Source organism: Crocodylus siamensis, chromosome 15 (genome assembly GCF_052110815.1).
Source record: "Crocodylus siamensis isolate JL-2025a chromosome 15, ASM5211081v1, whole genome shotgun sequence".
NCBI lineage: Eukaryota > Metazoa > Chordata > Crocodylia > Crocodylidae > Crocodylus > Crocodylus siamensis.
Window position 1 is genome coordinate 27,170,379 of NC_143409.1, and position 18,531 is coordinate 27,188,909.

At 40.9% G+C, this 18,531-nt stretch overlaps 1 protein-coding gene across 1 annotated transcript in view; it reads right to left on the bottom strand.

Annotated features, from left to right (window-relative positions):
- Positions 1-18,531, bottom strand: part of ALDH1A2 (aldehyde dehydrogenase 1 family member A2) — a 76,992-nt gene that overhangs the window by 30,276 nt on the left and 28,185 nt on the right. Inside the window, exons 2-5 of the mRNA XM_090028756.1 lie at positions 12,385-12,489; positions 12,027-12,167; positions 10,341-10,470; positions 2,173-2,234 (exon numbers count right to left, since the gene is read on the bottom strand). Coding sequence (XP_089884882.1) covers positions 2,173-2,234; positions 10,341-10,470; positions 12,027-12,167; positions 12,385-12,489 — 438 coding nt within the window. The remainder of the gene's footprint in view (positions 1-2,172; positions 2,235-10,340; positions 10,471-12,026; positions 12,168-12,384; positions 12,490-18,531) is intronic.

An 18,531-nucleotide genomic window follows, 5' to 3' on the forward strand; every position in this document is an offset into this window, starting at 1 on the left:
ACTTACTTGAGCTTTCAGCTGAAATGTGGAGGTGAGTAAAGTTACTCACATCTCCATTTATAGGAATGGTCTCAGGGATGTAACTAATAATCTTACTTGGAAAGAAAATAGAAAAGTATCAGTCACAAGGAATCAACCACTAGCTAGAAGGTGTTACTGCCTGAAGCATATCAGCTGCCACTCTCATAGACCTCTCTCTAGCCCCTGGCAAGCTTGAAAAAATACACAAATGTCTTTCCTTCACTGAACACCCTATTTCTTTCCCCCTTAGTTGTTTATAAACTTTGGAGACAGAGTGATGTTTTAATTCCATACCCAGCATATAAACCTAGGAGTAAAACTATTGGGCCGACAGCATGCTGACAGCCTACACTTGTGTTGTCTGTTGCAGCCAAAGCTCTGAAGAGTTTATTGTGCAAAATGTGGCAGTGTAAAAATAGGTGTCCATTGTTAGGAACACAACAAGTTCTTTCCTTATCTTTCTCCTGGAAGACTCCTCTGTATGCTTCACTGAAAACAAATATACACAACTCCAACCTATTTACATGCAGTGTACTTAGCTGGATTGGTTTGGACTGTGCTGCCGTGTCTATTTTAGGGCCAGAGCCTGGCCTGGGATCTACCTACCTGCCTGCCTGACTTTTCCTTTCTTGTTGTGATGCCTGAGGCACTTAAACTGGCTCCCCCTCTAATTGAAAGAGAGAGGAACGAGTCCCATCACCTGGCCCTAAATGGCCATAAGGAATGCTGCAATGCTGTTGATGAGGGTAAATTTTCACAGGCATCAGATGTGGAGTAGGAAAGGAAGCTTTGCTTTATGTTAGCTCTCTGTCATTTTATTTTTGTAATGTATGGCAGGGTTGCCTTCGATAAGGGCCTCCTTCCTAGAGTAGCAAATCTAAACCAAACAAATGCATGATCTTGAATACCTCCTGCCAAGTGCTGAATGCCCTCAGTTCCTAGTGGCATCAGTGGAACTTGTTAGTCGAGGGTGTTGAATAGGTCTCAGAAAATGCCTGGTTGCATTGGGAACGGGCGCAAAAGTTCTGATCCTGCAAGTATGTCTGCAAATGTGTAACACATGCACGCACTGCCATTGAAGCTACTCATTCAACAGAGCTACTCATGTGAATTAAGTTAAGAATGTGCAGGGATGGCTGCAGGAGGGGTGCCTTTGACTGTGAGCTCCTTCCCATGGTTGTCCTAGTTTCTGTAGAGTGCCAAGCACAACAGTCACCCCTCCACAAAGAAATGAAATAATAATAAATAGTAATAGGAAAAGAGGGCTTTCCATTGTTAAAGCAATCTTTTCTGGTTGCCTCTTTTTTACTGGAATCTCTCTGTTGCAAATGCATCCAGGCTATTTAGTGGCTTGTGGTTAACATGAACAAGACAAAAAAACAACAACAACTAAATTCAGAGAACATCTTGATTCCTTCCCCAATGCTTTGTAAAGGAAAAGCTTCCACACCGTATTTTAATAGCTATACATGAGCCTCCCACTGAAATTTCTGCCCAAACCAATTAACCAGCACTTTTGAAAGCCTAACTTATTCAACAGTGTTCACATGCAGCGTTCAGCAAGAGTCTGTTGAAGGTGGATATTAGCATGTGAAAAAGTATTACATTTGGTAAAATATTAAGTCTGTCTCTTGTAACAAGAAAAACAAACCTTTCATGTTTTTAATTATTTGCATGATATTAATTGTAATGACATATCTTTGGAGTTTCTTCTTTCCTAGCCTTATAAAAAGAAATAACAGGGAAAAATAGAATTAAAATACATAACATTCTCCCAGGATCTCAGAGGAGACTGTTAAATCACAGTAAAAACTAAATAAATAAAAAGAGTGCCACAGCAAAGCATCAATTTTCCGTAAGTTGTGTGAACATCCATAACCACTGACAGCATATTAACACTGTGTTTTGCTTTGCTTGTTTTAATCATGAGAATTCTATGACTTGAGAACTTAACTCCTAATAACAGAGCTAAAACCCTATTAGCATGTTCAAATAAGCATTTGCAGGGAGGCTGTTAAAGATATGTCAACAATATGAGCTCAGCTTTTTTCGTAATGGAAAACACACATAGCTGAGGTCCACGTTTTATGTGTCTTTAAAGAGAGCTGGTTCAAATGAAAATAAATATGAGGCGCTAGTAGAGATACTCACAGGGATGATCTGTCCACACACGCCGATGGGTTCATGTCTTGTAAACGTAAAATAATCTCCATCTGAAACAGATGAGCATGGTTACTATCAAGTGCAGTTTGACTTGGCAGAACAAAAAAATAGAGTGGGGGGAAGAAGCTTAAAGGACTGGCCTTTGATGGCAGTAAAAGAAATAAAGAAGTCATTGAAATGTCTTTCGTGAGCCAGCATGGGAAATCTGAGTTCAAGAGCAACCCAATTTTTCTTTCCCAAGAACAAAGGTGTTTAGGCACCTCATACAAAGGTTCCTTGGGAAAGAGTGGATCTATGTGCAATGAAGTTTTAGTGGTGGCCTCAAAGGAAGCTGTTTACTTGCTTTTCCTGATTCCAGCCTAAAAAAAAGAAAAGAAAAAGTTAAAGGGGGTAAAATGGCAATTTCCAGTGTAAAGGGATGGATGGAACACAGCAATATAAGAAAGCAGTGCTGGGCTTGCCCAGATCCCACTGAAAATAATGGGAGTCTGGTGGAATAGAACAATATAGAAGAAGCCACGATTGAGAACAAAGGATAGAAAACCCTAAAAGCCACTGAAATGGATATACAACTGAATGCAATTTCTCTGCAAAAGACAAGAGCCAGAAATAAGTTATCACCACTGTGGTATCACAAAGGACTTGCTAAAAAAAGCCTGCATTGGGAGTGGGACTAAGCAAAAAATATGCAGTCAGGTAAAGCTGGCAGGGGAAAGCTAAAGGCAGTAGTAAAACAAGACAAAAGTGAGTAAGAAAGTTTTTATAAACATCAGCCAAAGAGGGGAGATAATGAATGTGGAGGGGGACAATGTCTCTGCTGATTCTCAAATGATGGAGCTAAAGAACTGCTTTCTGACTTGTCTTTAGCTGGGTAAAAATACCAGAGGGATGATGCATAAATAAAGACCCTGTAAATGAAGAAATAGAAAAGAAAAGGTACTATGTGGAGAAGTGCAACCTACATACAAAAACAGGACTCTTGAGGGAATTACCTAATTAACTTTCTGAGTCACCAGCAAGTATTATTTTAAACCCCAAAGAACTAAGATGTGGTAGGTACTAGTAGCCTACAATAAAGACTCACATAGGGAGTTTCTCTTTTTTTGCTAAAGAAGTGTAGTTTACAGTCATCCCAGGCAAATTCATGAAGAAAGCAGAAGCCTGATGGCATCCTGGCTTGAGGTCAGATCCGTGTTTTGCAAGCTCCCTTTCACAGGGCCTTGCTTGGGGCTGCACTTCTCTGGCGCTGTACAGTTAACCCAGGTGACTGGCGCATTAGGACTGAGTACCTGGGTGGGTCCAGACCAGATTACTGAATCTTCATTGATCCTGCACCTGTGTCTAGGAGCAGATCCCCTCCCCCTTTGTCGCAGAGCACTCTTGGATTCTTTCCCATTCGGTTGTATCAACTACAAGAAAACGGTGTCTGCTCTGGAGGAACTATGGGAGGGCAAATGAGAAATGATGTCCCCTACATTGTAGTGCATAGTGGGAGTTGAAGTCTGGGTTAATACCACTCTTGAGCTGGGGATGTTAGACCTGGGTCAAACCCGTCAAACCCAAGTCAGCTATTTTTCTGTCTGGTGCTAGGGGCCTTAAGACTATGCCTAGGTAAGTCCTGTGTTAACTGCAGTGTAGATAAACCCTGAGAGTGAACTTTTGTCTATAACAACACATATGTATTTATGCATGTAGACATCTGTTGATACATAAGAATAATTTCAACTAAATATGGGTAAGGTTGGTCAAGTGTACCTAGGCTTAGTCTCAGGGGAAGGACCAAAATCACAGCACTGAATGCTTATTTCATATCAGACATCTGGTAACAATAAATGGGTTAATCCAGAAAGTTTCCTGGTTTTAAACATAGGCTTTGTCTTAGCTTTGATTAGAAACAAACTTTCTTAGGCTTACTTATTTCTGCAAGTCTATTTCATTTGCTTTGTGTAGGGGAAACGCAACAGAATGAAAACAATACACGAATCAGCTGGGATTTGGCTTCAAAGTGGTAACATTTTCAGGATACCAAAAACGCAATGTAAGTATAAAGCAAGAGGCAATAGTGAGAGAGGGAATGAGAAGAGAAAAGAAGTGGTGCAAAGAGAAAGATAAATAGGAGGAGTGAGAGAGAGAGCATCACATAAGGGAAGAAAAAGGGCTGATCAGTCAGTTTGGTCTGTGTAGGCAAGACCACAGGAAACAAATGGTAAAGAACACAGCAACAGTTACGTGGCAAAAGAATCCAAATGCTCTCCATGTGCATAACTAAAAGAATAATTAAAGTGTTAGTAGAAAATATGGGCCTGCGCTGGGCAACACTGTGCTTGAAAGATCCTTAACACACTCACAATACTGCAGGAATTCCCAAAGAGCAGGCTGTGGCACACTAGTGCATTACAAAAGCGACAGCAAGTGTGATTAGGCCCTGGCCAGCCCATTCTTGTACAGCTGCATGAGGATCTGTCTCTGCCTGCCCTGCATGCTTGAGGGGCCTGAGCTGTGGTGGCCCAGCACACAGGATTGAGACCTGGCCTGGGGACCAATGAATGAAGTGAGCTGCCAGTTATAATCTGGACAAAAAGTGTGCCCCAGGTATCAAATACCAGGACAGTAATGGAGCTTTACCACCAGCTGAGTTGTGGCCATCCCTCTGTCATTGCTTCTCAAGAGGCAAAGCTGCAGGGAACCCAAATATGACAGTTAATTTGATTAGTCAGAATGGCATAGTCTTTCCTCTGTCAGCATTTTTCTGAGTCCTTCCAATCCAAGGCTTCTGCCAGATTCCAGAATAACTGCTCTTTTGATACCTATTTCAAGTGTCCATCATGTACAGATATCACAATTAAGGGGGATTTATGAGGACATTCAATAACAACTCCATCAGCGAACAGTGCAGACTTCAGATTACACAGGGGATTAAGGTACGGTTGAAAATACCAAAGGTATATCTGTGGGCTGCCTGCTGGACACCATAAAACAAAAGCATAATAATGAAGTTTGGTGAATTGAGTCATTTTAACTAAACAATGAACATTAAAAGGCTCAAATTGTCTCTGCTCCAAAACTGAACCAGACAACAATGAAATTTTTACAGTTTTAGTATACACTTATAAAACCCACAATAATGAAATGCTGCTACTCAGAGGTGGTATAAAAAGGTGCTAATGCTGTTTATGATGCTTGTTAGGATTCTCACTCACTCTCCCCAGCACTCTCCTAGTAGCTGTCAGCAGGCAGGAGGTTGCCTGAAAGCAGTCTGTATATCCGACACCCGCCACAAGGTGACTGAAAGAAGTTCCATCTGTGCCAGACATGAAGATCCAGATTTTCATCTCAACAGAGCCCAAACTTTTCTGCAATGGCTTCGAGAGAGTGATCTGTTGTCATTTGAGAGACCTTATTCTGCATCCCTGTAGGAGGGAAAATTTGCTGTACACTGTCTTAGGCTGTCCATCTTGAAGAACAAGCCTCTCCTGGGGAACCTCTTTAAATCTGATAAATTAGCCATTACAACCAATACAGAGCCTGACCTGTTGCACTGGAGCTTTGGTTAAACATTTTTATGCACACTTAGCTCATATCCAGGGTTGGTGAAAACACTGGTCAGATTCTTAGGACAGCTATAAAATCCAAAAGCAGCATCCCTATTAGCCAATTCTAAGACTATTAAGAGCTATTTTATTGAAAGATAATATAGAAAGTTACCCTGCTAACTAAGGAGTTGGCAGGAGGATATAAAATTTTGCAGCCAAGCCATAGACCCAAGTCAGAAGTGACTGAAAGCTGGTGTTGCTGATGGCTGTTCATGTAAGACAGAGGTCTCCTTCTTGATCTCAGCTGACAGGTCCCCGTGTCAAAAAGTTCACCCTCTCATTCATTATTCATTAATGCTTTGTGTAACAAGCAAAGTAACTGAAGATCAAATGGGTGACAGAGGGCTTCCCTGTGAACCTCTTACTCGTGTGAGTGGGCACTGGGAAGTCATCCTTTTGATTTTAAATAGGCTGACTTGCAAAAATGTATCTCATCAGCACGAATAAGGGGCATGAACTTCTGCCTTCCACCTAGAATTGGTACCTGCAGGTAAGGAGTGAGGCATGCAGGTGACAGTGGGAGAAGCCTACACTGTGGCAGACCCATGAAATAGATAGGGAACACCCAGGCTGCTAGTCTGATCCCCTCTCTGTATTTTTCTATCAAATTGTTAAGGTGACTCTAGAAATGGAAATGCCCAAAGAGCATTTTTCACATTTTCTTATCTTAAATGAGAAAAACATGTTTGTTTTTTAATATCCTCAGCTGATGTAGACTGGTACTGTCTCAGTTTGCTGACTTGAAAACCTATGCTCTAGATTGTAGGAGCTGGGTACTTGGGTCCAGAGATTTTTAAGATTTTTTAATTGTCCATTTGGAAAGCCACATTTGTAACCAGGGGACTTCACTTTAGTCTGAGAGTGTTTGCCAGAGAGGTGTTTTACCAGCTCCCTCCCAGGAGTTAGACAGTGCCCTGGTATTAAATTTTGCTACGTATGCTTATGTAGGGAGTCCAGTATGTAGTCAGGGGGCTCATGAAGTGGCATATCCCAAAAACTAAGAAACAGAGATGAGAAATTCAGATCTGGATATTGGTCTTGCAAGTCCTGGTCTGTCCTGTGCTGTATCTATCACTGCCCTTTGGACTGCAATGGATTTATTAATGTTATAGGTTTTAGCTAGGCCTGGTTCTGCTTTTATCAAAATCAGTAGTGTTTTTGCAAACAAAAGTAAAGGGCAGTATGGGCCCTTAAAAATCCTGAAATCCAAACAAATATGAATATGAAAGACATTCATCCTCTTCCCTCTACCCTGTGCCTCTCATTGGACTGTGCCCACTTTCAAGTAAATTCCTCTTACTAGAATAGACAAAGGATGGTAATGTCTTTAACCAAGAGAGATTTAATAAGGGGCTTGTTTTCACTTTTGTTCCTATATCCAGCTTCCTTTTACAATCAATTGTCTATAAACAGTCAGAAGCTTTACCTGGATGCAGTTCTAAAACTGAGTTTACAGCATAAAACTGAAGTAATATGGAGGTGAATCAGGCAAAGGGGTGGAATTTCTTACTCCTTTAAAAGAACCAAACTGTACTTTCAAAACTGGGGCACCCAGCGATGTGCTACAGCCCATGTTTGCACAAGGGTCTTGATACCAGAACTTTTGCCAGCAATCATGGTTTGTACTTAGGAAGGTTACTGAAAACTGGGCCCCAACAATTTAAAGCACCTCCCTACCAAATTCCAATTTTCAGTGGCTGTCCTACTTTACTTGTTTGCATGCTCAGGACTGGAATAGCAATCCTGAACTGGCAATGTCTCTTACTGACTTAACTTGTCTTCTGTAGTCCTGCTGGGCTCATAAGTGAGAAAGAGGCATTTGCTGACAAGGAAAGAAGGGATTATGGAACAAGAAATTTGCTGAATATATGAATTTATGGTAGTTTCTGAGCTTTTGCTTGTGTAAATTTAAAGTCCAAGCAGCACACAAAGGATTTATGAATCTCACCCTAATTGGCAGTGAAAATCATCTTCAGCCTTTAAAGCAGAGCACAAACCAGAGATATTTGCAGTGTAATTTTTTTTAATAAAAACGTACCAGTTCCATTACATCTGGTTTAATGGTTTAATTTGTTAGCATTAACTGCGTTAAACTAAATACCAGGCTGAAGACTAAACTAGAATTCAGTTAGAATGACATGATCTGTTCTTCCTTCTAAATTGTAGTGGCCAAACTTTTAAAGAACTCAGCACACAATAGCTCTTATGCAACAGCTGTCAGGGGCTCTGGGCTCTCCCACCCTCCCCTGGCTGCTGCTTCCTGCCCTTGTGCCAGGGGGTGGGGCAGTGTGACACCTAGCTGGGAACTCAGGATGAGTTTATGCTGAGCCACACATATGGTGGGGAGATGACAGCTGCATGCAGGGGGTGGCTGGTGCAGTGCGGGGGGGAGGAGCGGGCTGGTGTGTGAGTGAAAATCACTCCTACTTGCCCATGTGGTGCAGCAGTGTGAGGGGAGAGGTTTTGGTGCAGTGGTGTGGGGAGAAGGTGCTCACCTGGGCACACAGAACGCTAGGGGAGGAGTGTCCACAAGGCCCAGGGTCCCATGGCTTGCCTGGCATGACCCATGTTGTGTGTTGTGTGGCCCCTGCTGGTGTGGTCCCCAGGGCATTTGGTCTCCCCTGGAGGCTTAGAAGCTGGGCAACCCTGGCAGAGGAAATACTATGACCATGATGGCGGCAGGGGAAATACCCTGACCAAGGTAATGTAATTAAAATGGCACTGTGTAGTGGAGGGTTGCACCCTTGTCTGCTTGCAGACAGGAGTCCTTATGAGAGCCTCACAGTTAGCTTCCCACTGGCCAGCTTCCAGTGAGAGGATCTTGGCTACAAGCCAACTTTATGGAAATGGGGGACTCCTCCCTAGTTTGCTCCTGCAGTCATATGGCTGCGGGCAAGCAAAACTTGGGGGCATCCAAACCCCAAGCCTCTGGGGTTGGGCCTGCATGTAGGATACCTGCCAAGGGATTTCGAAACATCTGAAGCCCTAGGCAGGGGTGGACGATGCTTAATAGGGCCACATATCATTTTTGAATGGCTCATGGATCTGGAATTGATTTGATTGACTTGACTTTGGACACAAAATATTTTCCTTAAAAATAAAATTTTAAACATACCACCCCCCTGCATTTTTCTTTTTTTGTATGGTTCCCCGGTCTCTCTCAATTATGTGAAATATATAGTGCTTACTGTACACAGACTCCATGTGTCAAACTGAGAAGAGTCCACAGCATAAATGTCAGGGCTGTTCATCATTTTTAAATAAATATGTTAGTGTTGCTTTGGAAAAGGATCAACCCCTCCCAGAAATTTATGAGAGGAATTAGGATTTTTGATTATGTAGGTAAAAGATAAGTACCATTATTTGAACTACTGCAGGTGCAGAAAGTAATTTTCTGCTACCACGCACCATTTTGCATAACTACAGGAGTTGGTACATCCAGTCAAGATTGCAAATTAGTGTGTTTTCAGTGGAAAATGACCAGAAATGTTGGTGAAAGATCTGGAAGGAAAGGGAAGGGGAGGACAGGGCCTACAGCTAAACAGAAAAGCTAAGAAAGCACTGCTATTTTTTCTTATCTTTACCAAAATATAAACAGCAGTCTTTTTTCTTGTACATGAAACTAAACCTTAATTCCACTGCATACCAGAAGGAAGAAAGTGTTGAAACACAAAGTACTTCATATTTATGCCTGTTTCTCTATAACAAAATTACAAACTCTTTCAAAGCACATGTGGATCTTAAGTTACAACTAATTTGATAGTCCCATCCAAGTCCAGGTGGGCCACTAACAGTTCATACTTTAACCCATATAGGGTGCACCTACATGTGCAGTTAATATGATTGAGTATACTCTGGCTCAATTTGAGCTGGAGTAAACTAATCAAAACATCTGCCAGATACCACTTGTATCTGATGGAACTACCTGGAAATGCAGTAAATTAGTCACTGCACTCAAATTGCCATGCATGTGCAGATGGAGACGTTTTACTGTGCAGCAAATTAATCGGCTGCACAGTAAAGCATCTTGTGTAGTAGCATAATATAGCACAACTAAGACTATAAGGCGGGAAAAGCAGGGAGGTAGAGCTCAAAATTAGTTCTAGTGGCAGACCTATATAAAGGATCATGCACAAAATTTGCCCAAATCGTGCCTGCCTTTTGGCAGCACTCTACTTTAAAATGTTCCAAAGCACTTCATAAAGGATGTAAAATATCAGCCTTAAACTGCAGTATCTATCTCTACTGCACTGTATGCACACACATAGCAGTCAAATAGATATGCATATGAGCTTTCTACTTAGCTCCATTAAAGAAAAATATTAAATAACCTGACAATTTTCTTCTAGGTTAATCTTATACCCAGCAACATAGTATGAATAACTTTTCCAATTTAATTTTAAGTAATCCAAGTAGTAGGGTTTCATCTACCTACCCTGGGAGGTGATTCTATAAGTAAGAAGTCCTATAGTATTCAATTTGGCTCCCTAAGTGTTTGTAGGTGTGTATTATATATATAATACAAAAGAAAAATTGGATCGTGGCTCTTTGAACTCCACTTACCTACAGGAATGGTCATTCCATGAATCTTGTCTGCCCAACCTGCATAATACCGCAAGGTTTTTATGACTCCTTGAAGATCTACATAGAAAGCCTGAAGAAAGGGTTTGCCACTGTTCAGTGATTCCATGGTCTGGAGGACAAGAAAGTGAAGAGCGTATGAGCAAAGGAGCACATTTAAGTTGCATACACTTTTGTATTCACTATTCAAGTCCTCAAGTACTGACACTAATGGTCTTCCCTGGTACAGTCACATACCAGAAGCTTCAGCTATTAAATCCCCTTTTTAATACTACTTTGTATGGGAGCTGTAACACTTGGGGGGGCGGGGAAACTTTTACCATTATTGGGGGGGGGGGAAGAAGTTGATATTTCTATTGATCTGAAACAGGCAGAATTTTTCTTGAAAAGTCCCTAAAATCCCTATAACAGTGAAGTGTGTGTGTGTGTGTGTGTGTGTGTGTGTGTGTGTGTGTGTGTGTGTGTTTGGACGTAGTAGTCACTGTGTTTGGTCCAGATATATAAATACAAAATTGCTTTAATCAGAGGCCAAGATAAAACTGCCTGTCAAACTAGGTTCTGTTATGTTAATGATAACAGCTGAGCAAGGACTTCTTGTAACCCTATATTAACAATCTGAATCCATAAAGAGAAGAATGGACATATCCCTCTGTATATAATTGATGTGAATATAAAAATTTCTCTATATAGTTGCCAAGACCCCTGCTGAGGGCTGAGATATCTATAGTGTACAGCCAGTTTATTTATTACCATCAAATAAACAAACTCTCCTCTAGGGAAGCTCATAATTTAACAAGCTAAAGACCTTATTTTCAAGTCAATATTCCTACTAATAACAGTATCTTATAAGATATCCTCTTAAGAGTCTCAGATTGCTTAATGAAAAGAATCCAATAAATTTTGTTAGACGTTGAGTAGCTTAGCTGATTTTCAACGGTTATCTAATAGAAATTGTTACAAATGGGTAAACGGCATACAAAATAGAAGGAGTACTACATAAATATATACAGACCAAAATTTAATTCACAGAACAATAAGGGCCTAATTCTACACTGACTTACATCCAAAATTAAGTTAGTGGCATTGCATGCAGTGCAATTCAGCAAAGAATTTGGCTCTAGAAATACAAATCAAATGACAGGCGAGTAAACTTGATTTGCTGTGCACTTCCTTCTCCCTGTGGTGATTTTATAGCATTCACTGGCGGTTAGATGATTTAAGTATTGACAAAGCTGGAATTAAGATGTTCACTGGCTTAGTTCAAAGCAGCTGACATGCAGAAAACATCATTAACAATGCTGCAGTGTATATGCTTTACTTATGTGGTCAAAAGCACAGTTTTTAAAATTTAGATGACTGGTTCTGCACTGCATAGCATTTCCTCTGCCAATTCATTAATTACAGCACAATTTGTGTTAAGCATTTTTCCATTTTATTTTAGAACATGGAGCAAAAATATTAAGACATGTAAGTGCACATATGCATACACACACATACTCAATCTGAAGCCCATCTGAGTTCATGCAAAGACTGACATTGACATAGATGGGCTTTGGATCAGGCCCTGTCTAGCATATTTGGAAATATTAGCCAATCTGATTTCAGTTTCCACATCTGAGAACTCTGCTCTCAACGGATAACTCTTGATTTTTCCCTTGCTTCACTTACAGCAAGAATTGCCCTGTCTCTTTCAACCAAATCTGCCAGCTTATCCAAGAGATGGCCTCTTTCAGAAGCATCCATTCTCCTCCACACTGAGCCTAGAGAGAAAGCAAGGCGTGCTGCCCTCACCGCTTTGTCTGTATCAACCTGTCAAGGAGGAATGAAAAACAGAGCACTGAGGTGAACACCAAGAAAGAATTAGTTGGCATCTGAAATTTCCTAACAAACATACAATATATCATAATCACACCATGGCGGGGTAGAGTTAATGAAAGATTAGCAATGGTATTCTGGAGCACAGCTACAGTAGCTGTTGGTTTTGGCCTGTTGTACATTTTTTTAACATCTTATAAGGACATTTTACCTTGTCAGCTTCCTGGATCTCACAGATCTGCTCTCCTGTGGCTGGGTTATATACAGGGAATATTCTCCCACTTTCAGAATTTTGCCACTCATTATTTATGAAAATCTAAAAAAAAAAGAGGGAAAAAAGGTACTTAAAACTTCTGGATCGTTGTGTATGAATGAGGAACTCAGGGCTTCCTCTAAAAAGCTTTAGTGGTATGTGGAGGCTTTATTCATCTGAGATTCTCACTGAAGTCCTGGTAGAGGTTTGCAGAGCCTGGAACCAAAGTACTGTACTTGACTAAAACATTACAGTGTACTTATGAGTTAAAATTAAGGTTCTGATCCAGTTTGTGGCAGTTTAGCTAAAGAAGCTGGTTCAAGCCCTAAAAAACGTTACTGAAACTGAAATTTGATTTAAATGTACACATAACCAAATCAGAGAAAAGCCATGAAACTGCCAGGGTGACAGCAAGGCTTTGGCTTAGTTACCAAAACATTCTTTACAGGAAACAAACATTTTGCCCCTGAAACTCCCCAGTCGGTATCCAGTCTTAACTATTGGAGCCCCCCACCTCCCCATCCAAAGTCAGCTGATTATATCTAAAACTTGCTGCACAAAATGAAATGCATCATTTATCTGCATGGAACAATGCAAATGATTGTTATGTCCTGTCAGTGATGATTACATTTTAATTATAATAAACTTCAGTACACCTGATCAGCTGCTATTTTGGCAAATGTAAAGTTATTTTTGCCTGCTGGGAGAAGGAAGTGCACAGCAAATCAAGTTTACTTGCCTGTCATTTATATTGGTAGCCACTTAAATAATCACATTTCTTCTGTATATCTCTGGAGAACAAAATGCACATTTTTATTGGGTAAATTGATGTCACCCTAAAAGAAAGGGTGAATGGTGTCATCAGCGTTCAGCCTCTTTCTTATCCTGAAAATCTTTTTGAGACAAAGAGTGGAAGTTTTCAGAGAAAGCCAGGCACCACATCGGTTCCTAGGAGTCCACAGCTCAATGTTCTCTTATTGTATTCCATGAAATACAACTTAAACTCCTAGGGAGAAGTCCTGGCCTCACTGTAGTCAAGAGGAGCTTTATCACTGACTTCACTGGGGCCAGGAGTTCACTCCTAGACAGGAGCAAAAGAAGGAATGTTCATAGTCCTTCTCTTGCAATGCAGTTTAAGTTGTGTTTATAGGGATAGGGGACTGCTCTCTGGCTAAAGCAAAAAAAGCCCCTTACAAGCCCTGAGATTCTAGTCTTGCAAGACACTAAGTGACAGGAGTCAAAGGAAGCTGAGGAGCTTCCACCTAATATGACATTTAAATATGACATTAGTACTTCACTACACACAGGGTTCAAGCCTGGGAAGTGCCATTGCCCATCTACTGAATAAGAAGCCCTTCAACACCATGTGTGATCAGCTGCAAATTTACAGGCTAAGGCGTTCTGTGTTGTAGACATCACTGCTGCAGTGGGTGATTATAGCCACATGTTCCCTTTACCTTGAGATTTTTTAATGATGGGGTTTATTGGTTTGTTGGGAAGCCAGATAGTGGCTCACTGTTATGGAGAAGCACACAGAACTACTCATTCCATATAAAGAGCCAAATACAATTGTAGTATGATATTCTGCCCAGGGCTCTCGCACTTGCCCAAGGTCACAATGCAACGCCAAAGCAGTTAAAGAGGGTGTGGAGCCATGCTGTCCCACCTGAGCTAACCCAGAGCAGTACAGAAATGCAGAAGAGAGCCTGCTACTCTACTGAGGATAGAGGATTTCCAGTTAAGCACCTTGGGTGTGATGTGACACTGCACATAGGCAATTCACTCTGTACAACCTGGCTCTGAATAGGGTACTCAAAATTTGGCCTTGAGTCACTCCAGAGAATATCCAAACATTTGATTTAATTTAGAAAACTGCATAATTCAAAATATGCGGGACATCCCACTTGGCTAGAATGTGGCCAGTTCCCTAGAGCTGCCCCACTTATGTCCCACCACTTATAATGCAAAATTACAGTAAAGTAACTTCGGCACTGAAGTCAGGTTGAAACCATGAGTTTCAATAAGTTTTCACTTGAAAACAGTCAATTTTGCACACAAACTCCACAGCCCCTCTGATATTCTTTATGAGAACTGCCCTGTTCTCACTGGAGAAATCCATGCATTTGGTGAAAATTGGCTTATTTTTTTAGTTCATACACACACAACATGAATTCATGACAAATATTTCATGCCCTTCTACTTTCCTTACAGATCAGTTATCAGTAACTGCTGTGCTTTCTGGGATGTAACTTGTACTTCTATTTTAAACAAAATTAACATTGTGGACTTGTATAAGCAAATGCCATGAGATAAGTCATTGCCTTCAATTACTGGCCACTGCACTACAAGAGACCGTGCTCTGGATTCTTTGATCCCAGACTACAGGGAAAGGATCATTGCCACAATGACAGGCCATCATAACTCTGCTGTGGACATTTCACCCACACATTAAAGGTAAAGGAAGATGGCCTTGAGCTGAATTACCTGACAGAGGCCCTGCCCAAATGATGAAGCTGTACAGATTTTTGCAGAAAAACCTGTGTGAACGCCATTGCCATACTTATCACAACATGCCTTGGGTTTTGAATTTTGGCGAAACTCACATGGTAACGTATTCATGTGTAAGGCTAGACTTTACTGTACAAACAACAGTAATATACAACTGCAGATCTGCTGCTGAATTAGCTTCTATTAGAAAAAGGCTAAGTCTAATGATCAAATGGTTCAGAGCCAGGAACTCCTCAGTTCTTAGAATGACTCTCACACTCTGTCTCTTTGGCCTTGGGAAAGTAATTTTGCTTTTTGCCTCCTTTTCCCTATCTGCAAAGTGTGGCTAGCAGCAGTAAGCTGCCTCTAGGATAGTAAGGAGTAAACTTATAATGCTTGTAACTCTGACTGTGCAAAAGCCTCAGCCTTGTCTCTTACCATTGAATCACTGAACAGTGAGAAATAAAAATCACAGGCATATTTATGCTTTACATCTGCATGGAACTGGAGGAGTCAGCAAATGAACAAATAGAAGAAAAAGGTAAAAAAGTGTGAGAACAATGTCTTAAGAAGAATGGAAAGGTGAAAGGTCATTTTAATGAAAAAGGAGACTGGAAAAGATATTACAATTTATAGAAAACTCAGGCAGAAGACAGAGGCGGCACTGAAACTCAGAAATAAATAAAGGCCCTGCAAAAGAAAGGAAAGGAGAATGCAAAGGCAGCGATGTGGGCCTGACTATTTTTAAAGCAGAGGCTGCATATCCTTTTCAGCATGTAAATGTTAATTGTGCACAGAAAGGGCCAGTGCAATAGGAGGATTTGTGCATGAAGAGGAGGTAACTACATCTCAGTCTTCTGGGTTGCTTGGATTGGGTCCTGAGAGGTAATGGTCTGCTTTAGAAAAGTCCTATTACGAAAATGTCAGAGACTTTAGCCATGTGTTTTGTATCCACAGGAGCATTTGGAAGAGAGTGGGCTGAGCCCCAACTAAAGCCCTCACCCACCTGCCCTCAAACCAAGAACCAAGCAATCTCCTTTTCCCAGGTAAGCAGGCTCATGGGGCAGACCAAGCCATATAAACAAAGGGCTCCTTTCCCTGCTCCCAACGGCAGCTCTGAGGGCCATGCAGCAGCATAGTAGAAGGGTGAGACACTTTCACTTTGTTGTCAACACTAGCAACATACTCCAACTTGGCTTCTGGACATCCCTTCCTCCCTGCTAATAACTGCTTACTGCAACCATCTCCAATGCTCTCCCTCACCTTCCCCTTGCCTCCAGTCTGAATCTCTATATGAGGTTCCTCTTTGTCCACTTGAATATCCCTTCTCTCTTCCTTCCATTTCTCATTCCAGAGCTCCTGACTAACTCAATTCATCACCTGCACTTGGGCCTAACATGTTATTTACCAACCACTCTTTTGTTTGTGTGCTGCATTCACCCTGGGTCTGCTTGTCCATATGGACTGACTGTGAGCTTTTCAGACCAAAGTCATTATTATTATCATTATCATCCACAGCAAGTAATGCTATGAACTAAAAGTCATCTAGCATATCATTGTCACTTAAAGTATATTTTAAAATATGCTGGTGAAAGAAAAAAGAACAAGGAACTCACTGGCAGCCTTTCCATTGACTTCAATGGAGTTTATATATGGGGAGGGTATGTGTATGTGTGTTGGGATGGAAGGGGGTCTTCTGTAGCAGATGACCAGGGAAAGTGGCAAAGGTGATTGCTCAAGACTGAAAAGGGAACACAGACTTGAACATTCATGTGCTTTTTTTCAGTCTTGAAAGAATAAAATATTTTGAATTATTAAAAGAAACAAGCAGGCTAGGAGGCTGGACAGGATAAGAGTGAACAGTAATCTGGTATTCCCATAGGCAACTGTTGTGGTTTTGTGAAGAGAATGGATCAAGGGATCCAAAAATGACTTACTGTGCAGTCATTCAGTACTTGAATAAACGAGTGTAAGTAGAAATAAGTACTTATGTAAACTCAGATTACTGCGCAGTAGCATCAAAAAACAGCGTTTTTGTGACACTGACTGTGTAGTAGCCCGAGACTACTGCGCAGTAGCATCATGTTGCAGTTGCTGCCATGTGACGCTACTGTACAGTAGTCTCAGGCTGCTGCAAAGTCAGCATTTTGTGTAGACGCAGCCAACTTCTGGGACCAAGAGCTATCATCAAGTCTGCCAGTATATAAGATGTGTATACATTGTTAGCATGTTAGCTAAATGCCTACAGCTTAGGGTTTGGAGGTAGCAAACTGGAAATCACAGGAGAGCGTTTGGTGCATGCTCACTGCTAATGTATGGTGTAATATTTTATGGAACACTCCATTTATTCCTATGATATTTTAAAAACAGCAAAAGCAAAAATTTATAGAACCTGGGAAATATCTATTTGGCACAATGTGGAGGTAGAAGGCAAAAGAAATTGCTACTGTTAATGGTTAATGTTAGTTTCTTCCTGTTCCACTTTCTATAAACATGGTAATGCCTATACAAGCTCATTACTGTAAACTGAGCACATTTAAATTGGCAGTTAAATCAGAGTATTTACTCTAGTGCACATATAAAGTACCTCATCCAATGTTTTGGAACAGTTTCAAGTCTTGAAATCCAGCAGCTGGCGGCTTTACAAGCAAAACCTTACACTTAAATAACTCACTTTTGAAAGTTTTAGGTGTTCTGTGTCAGGTAGTACCATTCAGCAGACATTCATACCACCAAGGCTCAGATTCTTTTGCAATAAATTTGCATTCACTGGGGCTTTTATAACTCTTCCAGCACTACTGACTCCAATGGCTGTTGATTAAATGTATATATCCTGTACATTTAATCTGACTTTCATTATGGCCACTTCGTAAAAATGCCATAGAATGGACAAGCGATGACACATTGCAAGAACAAGGAATCCCTGCAAAGCCTCAAATTGGGTTTTTTTTCTTCCTTATTTATAGTGACCATTGTAGTGGCTCACTCTAAATCAGGGAAAATATTTGACAGCAAAGGTTCCTATCTATGGATTATATATAACCCATCCTAAACACCAGATGAAAAAAGGGATAACCCTAGGAAAAAAAGGGCTTGCTTCCATGTAAATCATGCTACAAATTGGACAACACCCAGTGAGTTCATTGTTCAGCCTCAATTGTAAAGGCTATTCACATTTACTATTCCCCTGGAATCAATGTTAATTAAGGCTGACTGAGGCCATAAATCAGCCTTTGGTTTTTACAACTTAATTCAGCATTAAGCATATATATTTAAATAAAAGGTAACTGATTAACCACTTGAGTTTTCCAGGAGTTGCTGAGGTAATTTGTTTTTCTTTGAGCCCTAGTGTTACCTTTTGTGGTTTGCAGCAGGGAAAAGAAAAAGTATACAGTCATGTATTTGCTATGTGGTATTGTGAGCAGTTAAGTAATCTGGCCCATTGGGTCCTGTCAATGAAACTGCCAAATTAGGGGAAGAATACTCGAGAATTTTGGAAGTAACACTGTGAGTGTTGGAGTTTGCCGCCTACCCTCATATAAATGGAAAACACCAGTAATATCAGACCAGAAAGAGAAAATGCAAGTTCTCCTTTTTACCGTGGTCCCTGTCAAACAG